Genomic DNA, 13,578 nt, shown 5'->3' with positions numbered 1-13,578 from the left:
CTGCAGAGAGTTAACTAATTAAAGGGGCGTGGCCCCACAGCTGTGAGAACTCAGCAATCAGGTGTCCATTTTAGGTAGCACTTTCCTGGAGCGTCAGGCAGACGAAGACAATAGAGTCCTGCTGGAGTCAAAGACTGACAAAGACATTAGAGTCCTGCGGGAGTCAAAGACTGACAAAGACAATAGAGTCCTGCTGGAGTCACGAGGGTGGCAAAGAGGAGGCAAATCCTACTTTGATTGAGTTAAGTATCGCTCGTGTTTTATTTTATTTGGTTGTTTAGCCCCTCATGCTATAATCATGTGTATTTTCTCCATTCCTGTTTATGTGTCTTCTCGCAATTATCACTGGCCCCGTGTATCTCGTAATCGCTATAACCGGCCTGCTCTCGTCTATCCCACATGCTCCACACTGACATCCAACATCTAGTTTCAGGCGGCCTGTGGAACTGTCAGTCAGCTGTTCCTAAGGCTGACTTCATCTTTGGGTACGCTTCCCTGCAGTCTCTGGATTTCCTTGCTCTCACTGAGACGTGGATTACTCCATCCAACACATCCACCCCAGCAGCTCTCTCCACAGCATATTCCTTCTCCCATACACCCAGACCCACTGGCAGAGGAGGTGGCACTGGTCTCCTGCTCTCTCCCAAATGGAGCTTTTCCCTCTTCAAGCTACCTAACTTCACTCCTTCCACCTTTGAATTCCATGCCGTCACAGTAACCCATCCTATACAATTAACCATTGTTGTTCTCTACCGTCCACCAGGCGCCTTGGGGGACTTCTTGGAGGAATTAGATAATCTCCTCTCACACATCCCTGAAACTGGCCCTCCCGCTGTACTTCTCGGAGACTTCAACCTCCAGACGGGGAAGATAGACGAACTTACATCTCTGTTAACCACCTTTGCTTTCTCACTGTCTCTGTCCCCACCAACTCATAAAGCTGCAATGTCCTTGATCTCATATTCTCAAGGAACTGCACTACTTCTAACCTCTCTGCAAACCCGCTCCACACATCCGATCACTTCTTCATTTCATTCTCTCTACCCCTTTCCAAACATAACAAACTAATCTCTTCTCATCCTGCACCTGTCCACCGTAACCTCCGTTCCCTCTCCCCCTCTACCTTTGCCTCATCGGTGCTCTCAGCCCTCCCTTCCTCTGACTCGTTCCAACTCCTACCTCCAAACTCTGCTGCAGAAACTCTCCTCTCTACTCTCTCATCCTCTCTGGACTCTCTCTGTCCTCTCACATCTCGGCAGGCTCATCAGTCTCCTCCTGCTCCCTGGCTAAATGACGCACTGCGTGCTAATAGAACCGTCCTTCGGGCAGCAGAGCGGAAACGGTGGAAATCCAAACACCATGACGACCTCCTAACCTATCAGGCTCTCCTCTCCTCTTTCTCTGCTTCGATCTCTCAGGCAAAAAGCACTTTCTTTCAAGATAAGATCCAATCTTCCTATCCCAATCCCAAAAAACTATTTTCCATCTTCTCCGCCCTCTTGGACCCTCCCAAAGCCCCTTCCCCCTCCTCCCTTCTGGCAAGCGACTTTGTTAACCACTTTGAAAAAAAGGTTGATGATATTCGCTCTTCTTTTTCTGTCTCACCTTTACTCACCACTGGGTCACCAGACCCTCCTTTCACCCACACACTAACCTCCTTTTCCCCTCTCTCGCCAAGTGAGGTTCTTACCCTCATTACCTCTGCCCGCCCTACCACCTGTCCTCTGGACCCTATCCCTTCAAACCTCCTTCAGACTATCGCTCCTGATATTCTACCGTTTCTCACCCATTTCATCAACACTTCTCTAACTTCTGGTAACTTTCCAAACAGTCTCAAGGAGGCAAAAGTAAACCCTCTCCTAAAGAAACCCACTCTCAACCCGTCTGATGTTATAAACTACAGGCCTGTCTCTCTCCTCCCGTTCCTGTCTAAAACACTTGAACGCGCTGTCTTTAAACAACTCTCCTGTTATCTCCATCAGAACAACCTTCTGGATCCGCACCAGTCTGGTTTCAAGGCAGGTCACTCCACAGAAACTGCCCTCCTTGCTGTCACTGAGGAACTGCACACTGCTAAAGCAGCCTCCCTCTCCTCTGTCCTCATCCTGTTGGACCTGTCTGCTGCATTCGACACGGTGAATCATCAGATCCTGCTTCGCACTCTCCAAGAACTTGGAGTTTCAGGCTCTGCACTTTCCCTCCTCACCTCATACCTCAAAGACCGCACCTACAGGGTTACTTGGAGAGGGTCTGAGTCCGACCCTTGTCAATTAACTACAGGGGTCCCTCAGGGCTCTGTTCTTGGTCCCCTCCTCTTCTGGCTGTACACAAACTCGCTCGGATCTGTCATTAGCCCGCATGGTTTTTCATACCACTGCTACGCTGACGACACCCAATTAATCCTGTCCTTTCCCCGCTCAGAGACCCAGGTCGTCACACGCATCTCTGCTTGTCTAGCTGACATCTCTCAGTGGATGTCTGCTCATCACCTCAAGCTCAACCTTGACAAAACTGAACTGCTTTTCCTTCCGCTTGTCCCACTCTTGACCTAACAATCAACATCGGCACCTCTGTTGTTTCCCTGACTCAGACTGCAAGGAATCTGGGTGTGATCCTAGATAACAACCTGTCCTTCACTGCAAACATAGCTGCTACAACCCGCTGCTGCAGATACACGCTTTACAACATCAGGAGGATACGTTCCCAGCTGACACAGAAAGCGACGTAGGTTCTGGTCCAGGCTCTCGTCATCTCACGCCTAGACTACTGCAACTCCCTCCTGGCTGGTCTACCTGCATGTGCCATCCGACCTCTGCAGCTCATCCAGAATGCAGCGGCTCGTCTGGTCTTCAACCTTCCTAAATGTTCCCACACCACGCCGCTCCTCCGCTCCCTTCACTGGCTTCCGGTAACTGCTCGAATCCACTTCAAGACAATGGTACTTGCGTACCATGCTGCGAATGGATCTGGCCCTTCCTACATCCAGGACATGGTTAAACCGTACACCCCAGCACGTGCACTCCACTCTGCATCAACCAAACGGCTCGCTGCACCCTCACTGCGAAGGGGACCCAAGTTCCCATCAGCAAAAACACGTGGGTTTGCTATCCTGGCTCCAAAATGGTGGAATGAGCTCCCCATTGACATCAGGACAGCAGATAGCTTACACACCTTCCGGCGCAGACTGAAAACTCATCTCTTTCGACTCCACTTCGAGCAATAGAACTATTAACAAAGCACTTATATACTAATAAAGGACTGGCTTATCTATAGCCAGTTGAGTAGCACTTGAAATGTTTTTGCTCTATGAAGCCTGATGTACTTATATGATTCTGTTTTCTTCAAGTTTGTATTTTGTTGGTCGAACGCACTTATTGTAAGTCGCTTTGGATAAAAGCGTCAGCTAAATGTAATGTCTGTTGAACTGGCTTCGTTGTACAGGGCACCGGAGGCAGTAACGTGTAACTCAGCAGAATCTGAGAAGAGCAGCACCAGCTGCAATGAGCTGTGCCTTTTACTGTTTACTTCACTGTGTTTCCCTTCATTAGAACCACTGAATAGAGATCAAGGCTGCTACGTTTAACCACACACCTCTACACACATCGAACTACCAGAGTATTCCCCCTCGTTTTATGAAGGAGATGTCCTGTCACCAGGGCGCATGATGTGTGTGTGTGTTTGTGTTCAGCTCCGCTCTGTGTGTGCGTGTTCGGTGTGTTTGTGTGTGTCCGACACCACCGGCATTTGTTTTCAAATTACCACGAACAGTAATGTACACAAATCTGGTTCTCCATAGTTATATGTGTATTCCCAAGTGAAAGAAATTTGTTTAATCTTAATCTAGATGTAGTGCTATAGTCCTGCCGGAGTGCACCGGAACGAACGACACTATCATAAACAAATGCCCATACACACGCACACACACGCACACATACTCCCTGGAGACCGGACATATTCTTCATAAAACTAATAATATGGCGTAATAATCGGGCAGTTCGATGTGTTTTACCATAAGAAAGTATCTCGTGCGAACGAGAAAGTATATTGTGCGCACGAGAAAGTATATTGTGCGAACGAGAAAGTATCTTGTGCGAACGAGAAAGTATCTTGTGCGAACGAGCAAGTATATTGTGCGCACGAGCAAGTATATTGTGCGCACGAGAAAGTATCTTGTGCGAATGAGAAAGTATATTGTGCGCACAAATTAATTAAATTATTTATTTTTCTCTCTATGAACCCTCCAGGGCTCCGTAGGAACGAAAGGAAGAAAGGAAGTAAAATATCTAAGTTCAGTTTTTGAGGAACTTGTAACTACAGTACCATGAACATTTTGGCACAAGTGCTACTTACACAACAGTAATTGATATACTATATGCATATATGTTTCCTGCTCCTGTAATATATTGTGGATCTAAATTATCTAGAACATTTTGTATTGAGTATTGTTGTGGTTAATGTACTTTCTACTGTAGATATGTACATATACTTTATTTATTGTTTTCATTCGTATTCTAGTTCATTTTATTATGTTGATACTTTATTCCACCTCTAAAGATTTGAAGATTTTAAAGCCTGTACACTTTGCTGCTGAAACAAATAATTTCCCAATTTGGGATCAATAAAAAACCTATCCATCTATCTAACTTAAGTATTTTCATGATCATTTCCATAACGTTATACCTACAAGGAATGAATGTGCTTCTTTGACAGCTATAATTATATTTATTTTTCTTACAAATCTTCTTTTTAATAAAGTATAGGCAATTGTTATCAAATGTACACAAATTAGCTTAATGCTAAAATTCTAATAACATATTTTCATGCAGCATTACAAAATATAATCATATTTTACTAGTACTTATAATAAAAGAATAATTATAAAAATACCAATAAGTACTTTTCTACTGCAGACACATTTTACGTAGATCATCATTTTAACTGGTACATTTTTACTACACTGCTACATTTACCTTTACTGAGAGTAAGATAAAGTCATCATCAGTGTGAATGTTACCAAATCCACCAGTGCCTTTTATGGACTTTATATCTTTTATATTTCTTGAGGGGAGTTAATAATGAATGTGATGCGGTCGCAGGTTCTGGTTGGCGGTACAGGATCTGAAGCGGCGGCCGCTCCAGGAAGTGTCCTCCAGGGCGCAGGAGATCTGGCAGGAGTTCCTGGCGGAGGGAGCGCCCAGCTCCATCAACCTGGACTCCCACAGCTACGAGCGCACCAGCCAGAACCTCAAAGACCCCGGACGATACAGCTACGAGGACGCTCAGGTGGGCCCAGTTGTTTCTTCCTCACGGATGAATGCACATGACTAAACATGTTCACCCAAATACTCACACCTGTCTGAATACACAACAGAAACACCTGATACAACCAACACTTCTCTAGCGCGACAGTGGAGGAAATCATTATTTGATCCCTTGCAGATTTTTGCCCACTTACAAAGAAATTAACAGTCTATAATGTTAATGGCAGGTGTACTTTAACAGTGAGAGCAGTCAAAAAGAAAATCCAGATATTGACATTATATAAAATATACAAATTCATTTTCAGTTAACTGTGGGAAATAAGTATTTGATCCCCTTGCAACAAACAACAATTCTGTCTCCCACAGAACGGTTACACAAGTCCTCTTCCTTTATATTAGGAAAGTACTTATCAACTTGTTCCCTGTATAAAAGACACCTGTCCACAGAATCAATCAATCAGATTCCAACCTCTCCACCATGTAAACTTACAAAATCAAATAATAATTTCCTCCACTGTAAAAGGCCTCCATAAAGAAAAAATAATGAATATACATTTTTATATATGTATACATTCTTTTGAAAAGGTCCTTAAATCATCCCTGTTTACAACACACGCCCACACTACACACCATTTCTTTCCTCTCCATCCACTGAAAGGGCGCGCAGAGAGAAGAAGAATGACGGAGTGTGTGTGTGCCAGGCCCTAATGAGGCGAGTAATGCCATGAATAGGTTGTCCGCTCGGCTCACCATGGTTTCCCCTGGTTTGAAGTGGGCTGTGAAATTACTGCCAGTGCACGAGGCCCGCCGTGCACCGACTTTGAAGCACACATGCATCGCATCTCCATGATCAGACCTCCTTTATTACTCTCCACTTCTTGTTTTTCTTCTCCTTTTTTTCTCCCTTTATCCTAGACCAGGGGTGTCCAAACTGCCAACTTGAGCTTTTCTTCTATTGTACTTGTTAAATATATCTGTAAACATATATTACACAGTAGTGTTCATGTGTTAATAAGTCCGATTTACAATACATTCAGTCAACATTTGAAAATATGTTCCAACAAATCTAAGTCGATAAGAAAAAAGCCCAGTATCTTATATACATAACAAACTTGAAATATACGCTTCCTATTTCATCTTATGATAATCAATCTGGGGCTCCTGTTGTAAGGGATGAGCTGCTAACAAATCAAATGAAACCCTCTGGAGAGCTGGGATGTAGGCTGTTTATTTTTCTTAAAGCAGATTCAAGTATCAAGCATAATTTACCTACTTTTGATTGATTTTGCTAACTTATAACTTAATTTATAAGGCAGTATACCTCACCTCTAGTGAGCGGCCCATCCCTTCGAATATGTTCTGTATGAGGCCCTCGGTGAAAAAGGCTTGTACACCCCTGAACTAGACCATCACTTATTCTCTCTATTGCAGGAGCACATATTCAAGCTAATGAAAAGTGACAGCTATGCACGCTTTCTGCGATCCAACATCTACCAAGACCTCCTGTTAGCCAGAAAGAAGGTGAGCTGCCCTGTACATCACTGCTTCTTTTTATAACAGTTGGCCACTCTCATTGCATTTCTCATATTGGTTTGACTATTTATTTGTGATTCATTACCATTATGATGAAAGACATTCCAAATGAATTTCTATCGCTGCTCTATAGTGCTGTTTTTTTGTTTGGTTCCTATATGTGCAAAAGGAGGGATAAAGTGGAATTGTATGAATCAGATGTGCAATGATAAATGCACTGTGAGCCAGTCACATCACAGGTCTATGCCACAGTGAAGCTTCATATGGTTTAAATGAGCTAAGAACAACAGAGACTCTAGGACTCATTTCAATCTATTTAAATAGATCTACTGCCTGGAGACTGTTTCATTTAATACATTTCTTATTTTTTACAACATACTATTCTCGGCTTGGGCCTTAGAATTCTGAACTTCTGAACTTAGAAATAAATTGTACTTTTCTGTCCACTACATTTATATGACCGTTTTAGTCTCTACTTACTTTGCTGACCTAAATCACATTTGTTGTGCTACGAAGCATTTCTACACTTGTCACTTTTACTTCAGTAAAATATCTGAATAGTTCTTCCACATCTAGATAGTGATAATGTTTATTTGACTTAAAGAGATCAAAGAATTGCACTCAACACTGACATGTAGCTGGGGCAATTTTTTTCTCATCTGACAGCTCATAAAGGCAATCAGCAGTTTGAATCCTAGGCTGAAACAACTAACAGAGCCCTAAGAAGGGAAATCAACTGTGCCCAGATGCAGGTGCAAGGAAACTGATACATTATGTAACATGTCAAGAGAACAGTCTCAATAAAAACATGACATCATATGCCAACAGCACACTGCTGTGTAAAAGAGGAAACACAGTCGTGCTGTAAATAGAAATGAGGCAACATACAAATGACAGGAAAGCACAGTGTATGAGTTGTTGACAGTGATGGTGATTTTGTTCTTATGTAATTTTCTTTCAACTCCTGTAGGTTAAGGTGTGATTTAAAAAAGACATATGCAGCTAAACAAACGGTTGTATTGTAATATGGAGCTTTCAGCTAATCACAGCTGTTCATGCTAGCCTCTCTGCCCCTGTTTGGCCGGCCCATCACTGACCCCCACTTCATTTCCAAAACCAAAAAATTGCTACTCCCACATTGTCCTCGGCCCTCCTTTTTGCAATGCTTGGCCCATTTTTGTCCTTACTAACTACATCACCCCCTGACCCCCTCCGTCAACCTGACCCAAACACTCACCCTGCTTCCCCCCCTCCCACAACAGCAGCCAGCAGACACTGAACAGGGCCGCCGCACCTCCCTGGAGAAGTTCACGCGCAGTGTGGTAAGTTAGGGGCTGTTCATATCACCAACCACACTGGCTGCCTCAATATCAGTGGCTGTTGCAACTTTATAACCATAATACACTCAAGTGTGGCTGTTCATACCTGTGATAGGATGTGTATTTGTGAAACACGTAACATGCTAGTCACATGAATGGTTGCAACTAAACATTTTACATTAAAAGATAGAAAGAAGCACCTTTTCGTAGATGTCTTCTGTCATTTATTAAGTACTGTTTACAGTCTATCAATTTGTTTTAATTGACTTTTCAGGGCAAGTCATTGACGGGAAAGCGCCTGACAGGCCTCATGCAGTCGTCCTGACACAGCCTGTGCTGGAGGGGCATAGCCAGATCCTGTCGGGGGGGGGGACAGTCACACAGGGGCCGGGTCACAGACAGTGAAGCTGGGCTGGACAGGGCTGCTCCCAGGACTGTTGCTGTACTGGTAGTGCAGCACTGGGCCTGAAGGGGGGGGGGGGTGCCCCAAACAGAACCACTGAAGAAGAGACAATGCTGACAAGAGGAACCTCAGCCAACACTCCACATGGCATGCAGCATACAGTATAAGCACATTCAGACTAGGGCTGCCCTCTTCTCACCACTTAGATGGCAAACTGGTTGTTAGGCTCTTTGTTGACTGAGCTTATCAGTTTGTCTTGTTTTCATTTGGTTTTATATACGTGTTTATTTGGATATTAAAAGCACATTGGTGGTGTCAAAACAATATTCTTTGATAAAAAACAACATTTAAAAGCTATTTGCCACAGCATTTGCCATGAATCGATTATTGGTTTAGTTGTCCTAAAACAGCTGCGGCCAAAGAGGCACATCAACACAAATCTACAATATTTTGCATTATGTCTCTGTACTCACAAGGCAGACAGCAATAAAAAAAGTGAGACCACTTTTTATTTTTAAGAAATATATCCTTTTTATATCCTTAGAATTTATATTATACCTGTTACTTATAAGTCACATGAAATGTCAGTTAAATAGTGAACATAGTTCATACAAACTTGTATTTTTTCCCATAAATTATATTTAACAATGTCTACAAAATAGATGTTTGAAGGTTTAACTTTCCATGCTTCATTACATTCCAAAATCTGGCAAAAGGGCTTAATGTAGCATTCACAATGCACCGTTGCATGTTTCATCCAATGTCTTTGTGGAGGATTTCTTGTTTCTACAACAGTGCTTTGTAATGAGACTGAAAGCAAAGATTAACTTAATCTGGGTCAATGAATTTCGAGGCTTCAAGTTCCAAAAAATTCAGGCGGCACAGGCGAATAAGCAAATTCCAAAAGTCTGTGTAAATAACTGAGACGTTTGACTTACAAACACGACCCCCCTGGTTGTGTGAACCACAGTGTTTTGAGCTTTTACTCTTCCTTTAGTCACAGTCGTAGGCCCAATCCCAAACCACTCCCTCGACCCTACCCCTCCGTCTGTAGCCACACTCGCAGCTCAACGAGGCTCCCTCCTGTCAGATGGAGGGAGTAAATACAGCAGCAAGCTTTGGGACGGCCTCCCCTCTCTCCGGCAGAAACAGGAAATGCCGTAACTGTATCAACTGTTTCAAATCAGCATCTCTTAGACAAAAAGTTTAAATGAATAACTAAAAAAAAACTCCAAACATCTTTCATTGTGTTTCAAAGCTCTTTTAGTTTTAAACCTGATGTTTATAAGCTTCTTAGTTTTTGCAACGGTCTGTAAATAGCCTATACACAACTTTATAATAAAATGCTCACATTTACCTTTTTCTAGACTAAACACAGGTATGATCCTAAGTTAAAAACATATGACGTTATCATGAGGTTGTTAACATCGCAGTTTATCAGTGGATGTTTGCTGGAACTACTTGTAAACAGCGTGACACACACAAGTAGAGACCGGTCTCAAGCATAGAGGTCTCAAGTCAGCACCGCTGCAGACTCGCTGTTTGAGGGCTTGATAGCCCACTCCCCCTCCACACTCGTTGCTTTGGAACAGCCCTCAATATGGCGGACCCTCCTCGTGAACGCGCAAACGGAGGGGTAGGGTGTAGGGGGCGGTTTGGGAATGGGCCGTAGTGTGCACAGCCACAAGTGAAGTGTCGTCCATGTCCGTTTTGGGGGCTCCTACTATGTGTAGTTTTTACAATTTCCAGTGCCATGGGTCCATCTAGTGGTTGGTAAACCACAGGACCAGCAACAGAGTGTTACAATACTGTATTAATTAAACTGTTAATCAAGGGACATCATGATGTCAACACTTTAACATGTTTTCCAATCATGAAGATATTCCAAGGCCTGCTCCCAATATGGGATCATATAAGTTTTGTTCATTTGCTTATTAAATGCATGAATATCTCATCTTTTGTTTGGTCAAAAAAAAAAGAATCCTGCCCATTTTAGTTTGGCAACATGTATGCCGAGACTCATTTAATAATTATCTTTTGTTTAAATGACTATTGGGAATATGGTGCATGGAATGAAGATAGGGGAAGATGGTGCGGCTCTCCAAAGGCACACAGTCGAGGAAAAGCCCTCAACTGGAGCAACACTCTTCAGTTGACGAAAATGAAAGCCGTGAAATGCATCTGGGACGATGTTGCACATGTAATGGACTCCAAACATTGAACATTAAGGCAACGGCTCAACTGACGGCTGCAAACTGATTGAGAAGATGTCCTACAGCGCCCCCATGAGGCCACAGGCCAGTGACTGCTGCAGTGGCAGTGCTGAATGAATGAATCACTTATTACATTCTATTTAAGTTGTTGCAATGCTCTGTACAGGCCATATTAATAATCATCATAAACCAATAACCTCTTGATCATAAGGTAGAGAGAAATGCTTATCAAGAGACGATGTACCAAATGTTATTCTCAGCACAAGCACAATGACTCTGCACAGGGTGCATTGTAGATGTAAACTGGCTAAATTTCATTATCCTAAAGCACACTTTATTATGATATGGGCACATTACTATGCATGTAACATATTCAGGGCATTTTGTGCTTTTAGTTTCTCAATCAGCAAGATGACTACTGGCACTCTAAAACACTCAAGCACCTGCTGTTTATTCATGGGTACCAAATAATAAAACTCTGGACCTGTCTCCTCTGTGTTTTGTTTGTGTTGGCTGTTCTGTGTATTTAAAAATATATTTGAATGTCACACAAATATTTAAAATGTCATAGAATAGTATGTCTAAATACAAAAACTGAATGGTATGTCATAACAAATATTAAAGTATTAATGTAAAAAGAAAATCATAAAAATAATATATATATATACATATGTGTAAATATATTTATCATGTAAAAGAAAACGCGAAATATTATATATTGATGTATATATGTCCGACATTTCAGAAAATAAATCATAGAATAATATATTGAAAAAAATAGTATGTATGTTGAAAATATCAGAAAAAAGGCATAGTATAGTATGTCCAAAATATCAGAAAAATCTATATGTCTATAGCAGTTTGGACACACCTTCTCATTCAACGTTTTTATTTATTTTGTTATACTTAGATTAATACTGAAGACATAAAAACTATGAAAAATCCAGAATATGATTTTTATTTTAGGTTCTTCAAAGTAGCCCCCTTTGGCCTTGATGACAGCTTTGTACACTCTTGGCTTCTCTCAGCCAGCTTCATGAGGTCGTCACCTGGAATGGTTTTCTATGAACACGTGTGCCTTGTCAAGAGTCCATTTGTGGAATTACTTGCCTTCTGAATGTGTTTGAGACCATCAGTTGTGTTGTGCAGAGGTATAGTGCACAGTGGAAAGCCACATTTGAATACTGTTGTAATCCATATTATGGCAAGAACAACTCAACTCAGTGAAGAGAAACAACCGTCCATCATCACTTTAAGAAAAGAAGGCCAGTCGATCCGGAAAATGTCAAGAACTTTGAATGTATCCTCAAGTGCAGTCGCAAAAACGCTATGATGAAACTGGCTCCCCCCCCCCCCCCCTGAATACATCAGAGTTACCAGCCTATTAGAGCCCACATAAATGATCACAGAGCTCAAGTGGCAGACAAATCTCAACATCCACTGTTCAGGTTAGACTGCCTGAATCAGGCCTTCATGGTCCAACTGCTGCAAAGAAGCCACTACTGAGGATTAATAACAAGAAGAAGAGAATTGTTTGGGCAAAGAAACACAAGGATTGGACATTAGAAAGTGGAAATCTGTACTTTGGTTTGATGAGTCCAAATTTGAGATGTTCCAACCGCTGTCTTTGTGAGACTCAGAGAAGGTGAGCGGATGGTTTCTGAATGTGTGGTTCCCACCGTGACGCATGGAGGAGGAAGTGTGGGGGTGTGTGGGGGCTTTGCTGGTGACACTGTTGGTGATTTATTCAAAATTCAAGTCACACTTAACCAGCAAGACTACCAGAGCATTCTGCAGTAGCCAGCAAAATATAAAATCATATTCTGGATTTTTTAACACTTTTTTGTTTAGTAGATCATTCATATGTGTTATTTTATAGTTGTGATGTCTTCAGTATAAATCTACAATGTAGAAAGAATTAAAATAAATTAAAAAACTCCGAATGAGAAGGTGTCTTTTTGACTGGTAGTATATATGTCAATAATATTAGTTGAAAAGTCATAGCATAGTATGTAGAAAATATCAGTAAAACAAAACATAGTATAGTATGTCCAAAATATCAATAAAAAGTCATAGCATGTCTAACATCTCGGAAAAAAAGTTATAGTATAGCATGTCGAAGTATATAGTGTATGAAAAAGGTATTCTTATCTTAGTATGTCGAAAAAGAATATCATAGTATAAGAAATTGTATCATTGTATGAAATAAAATAAACATTAAATGTAATTTAGGATGCCATCAAACAATCATAGTAAAATATGCTAGACAAATGTCATTCATATTATAGTCTCCCATAACACGTGTCATAAAAAAAGGCATTTTAAGAGGTCATAAAATAGTATGCCATAAACAAATGCATAACATAGAATGTCATTTAAAATAAGTCACACATACATCCAGAAATGGAATAGAATATGCTGTCTGGTGAATACTGAATACAAATACATAAAAGAATGTACATATTTTGGCATAATATTGTACCTTGCTTGTTATAATATGTTATTCTTGAATCACAGCTGTCTCTTTAGGAGGTTGTCGCATTGACCTTTATGGGTTTCTTGCTCCTTTGTAAATGTTACTGCCACTCTATAATGAAGTCATTTGACGTATTTAATAGAATCTGCTCACATAAAACTACAGCAGTTCTTCCCTTAAATCATTTTTAAGACTACAAACCTTTCTATTTTATACCTGCAGTTAACATTGAGATATGATTAGATCTTACTATATTTGCTTTAGTAAATATCTCTCTGAAGGCAGACTATGGCTCATATATGACTTCTACCGACTGAATTGTGACTTCTCAAGCAGCCTACGGATCAATAAGAGCCCCTGTGCTGGACTCCTT

At 41.5% G+C, this 13,578-nt stretch overlaps 1 protein-coding gene across 3 annotated transcripts in view; it reads left to right on the top strand.

Annotated features, from left to right (window-relative positions):
- The window catches only part of LOC117467851 (regulator of G-protein signaling 6-like), a 58,623-nt gene extending 47,405 nt beyond the window's left edge, over positions 1-11,218 (top strand). The window contains exons 14-17 of one of the 3 annotated variants that reach the window (XR_011645240.1): positions 5,097-5,283; positions 6,693-6,782; positions 7,765-8,116; positions 8,388-8,427. Coding sequence is in view for 2 of the 3 variants with exons in the window: in XM_034111736.2 (XP_033967627.1) it covers positions 5,097-5,283; positions 6,693-6,782; positions 8,057-8,116; positions 8,388-8,438 (388 nt within the window). In the remaining variant the exon portion in view is untranslated. Of the gene's footprint in view, positions 1-5,096; positions 5,284-6,692; positions 6,783-7,764; positions 8,117-8,387 lie in introns of all 3 variants that reach the window. The other 2 variants (XM_034111736.2, XM_034111738.2) reach the window with 2 other exon arrangements.
- Positions 11,219-13,578: the final 2,360 nt, after the last annotated feature.

Source organism: Pseudochaenichthys georgianus, chromosome 22 (assembly GCF_902827115.2).
Source record: "Pseudochaenichthys georgianus chromosome 22, fPseGeo1.2, whole genome shotgun sequence".
NCBI classification, from domain to species: domain Eukaryota; kingdom Metazoa; phylum Chordata; class Actinopteri; order Perciformes; family Channichthyidae; genus Pseudochaenichthys; species Pseudochaenichthys georgianus.
The sequence above is the reverse complement of the archived record's forward strand: the minus strand, read 5'-3'. Positions and strand labels throughout refer to the sequence as shown.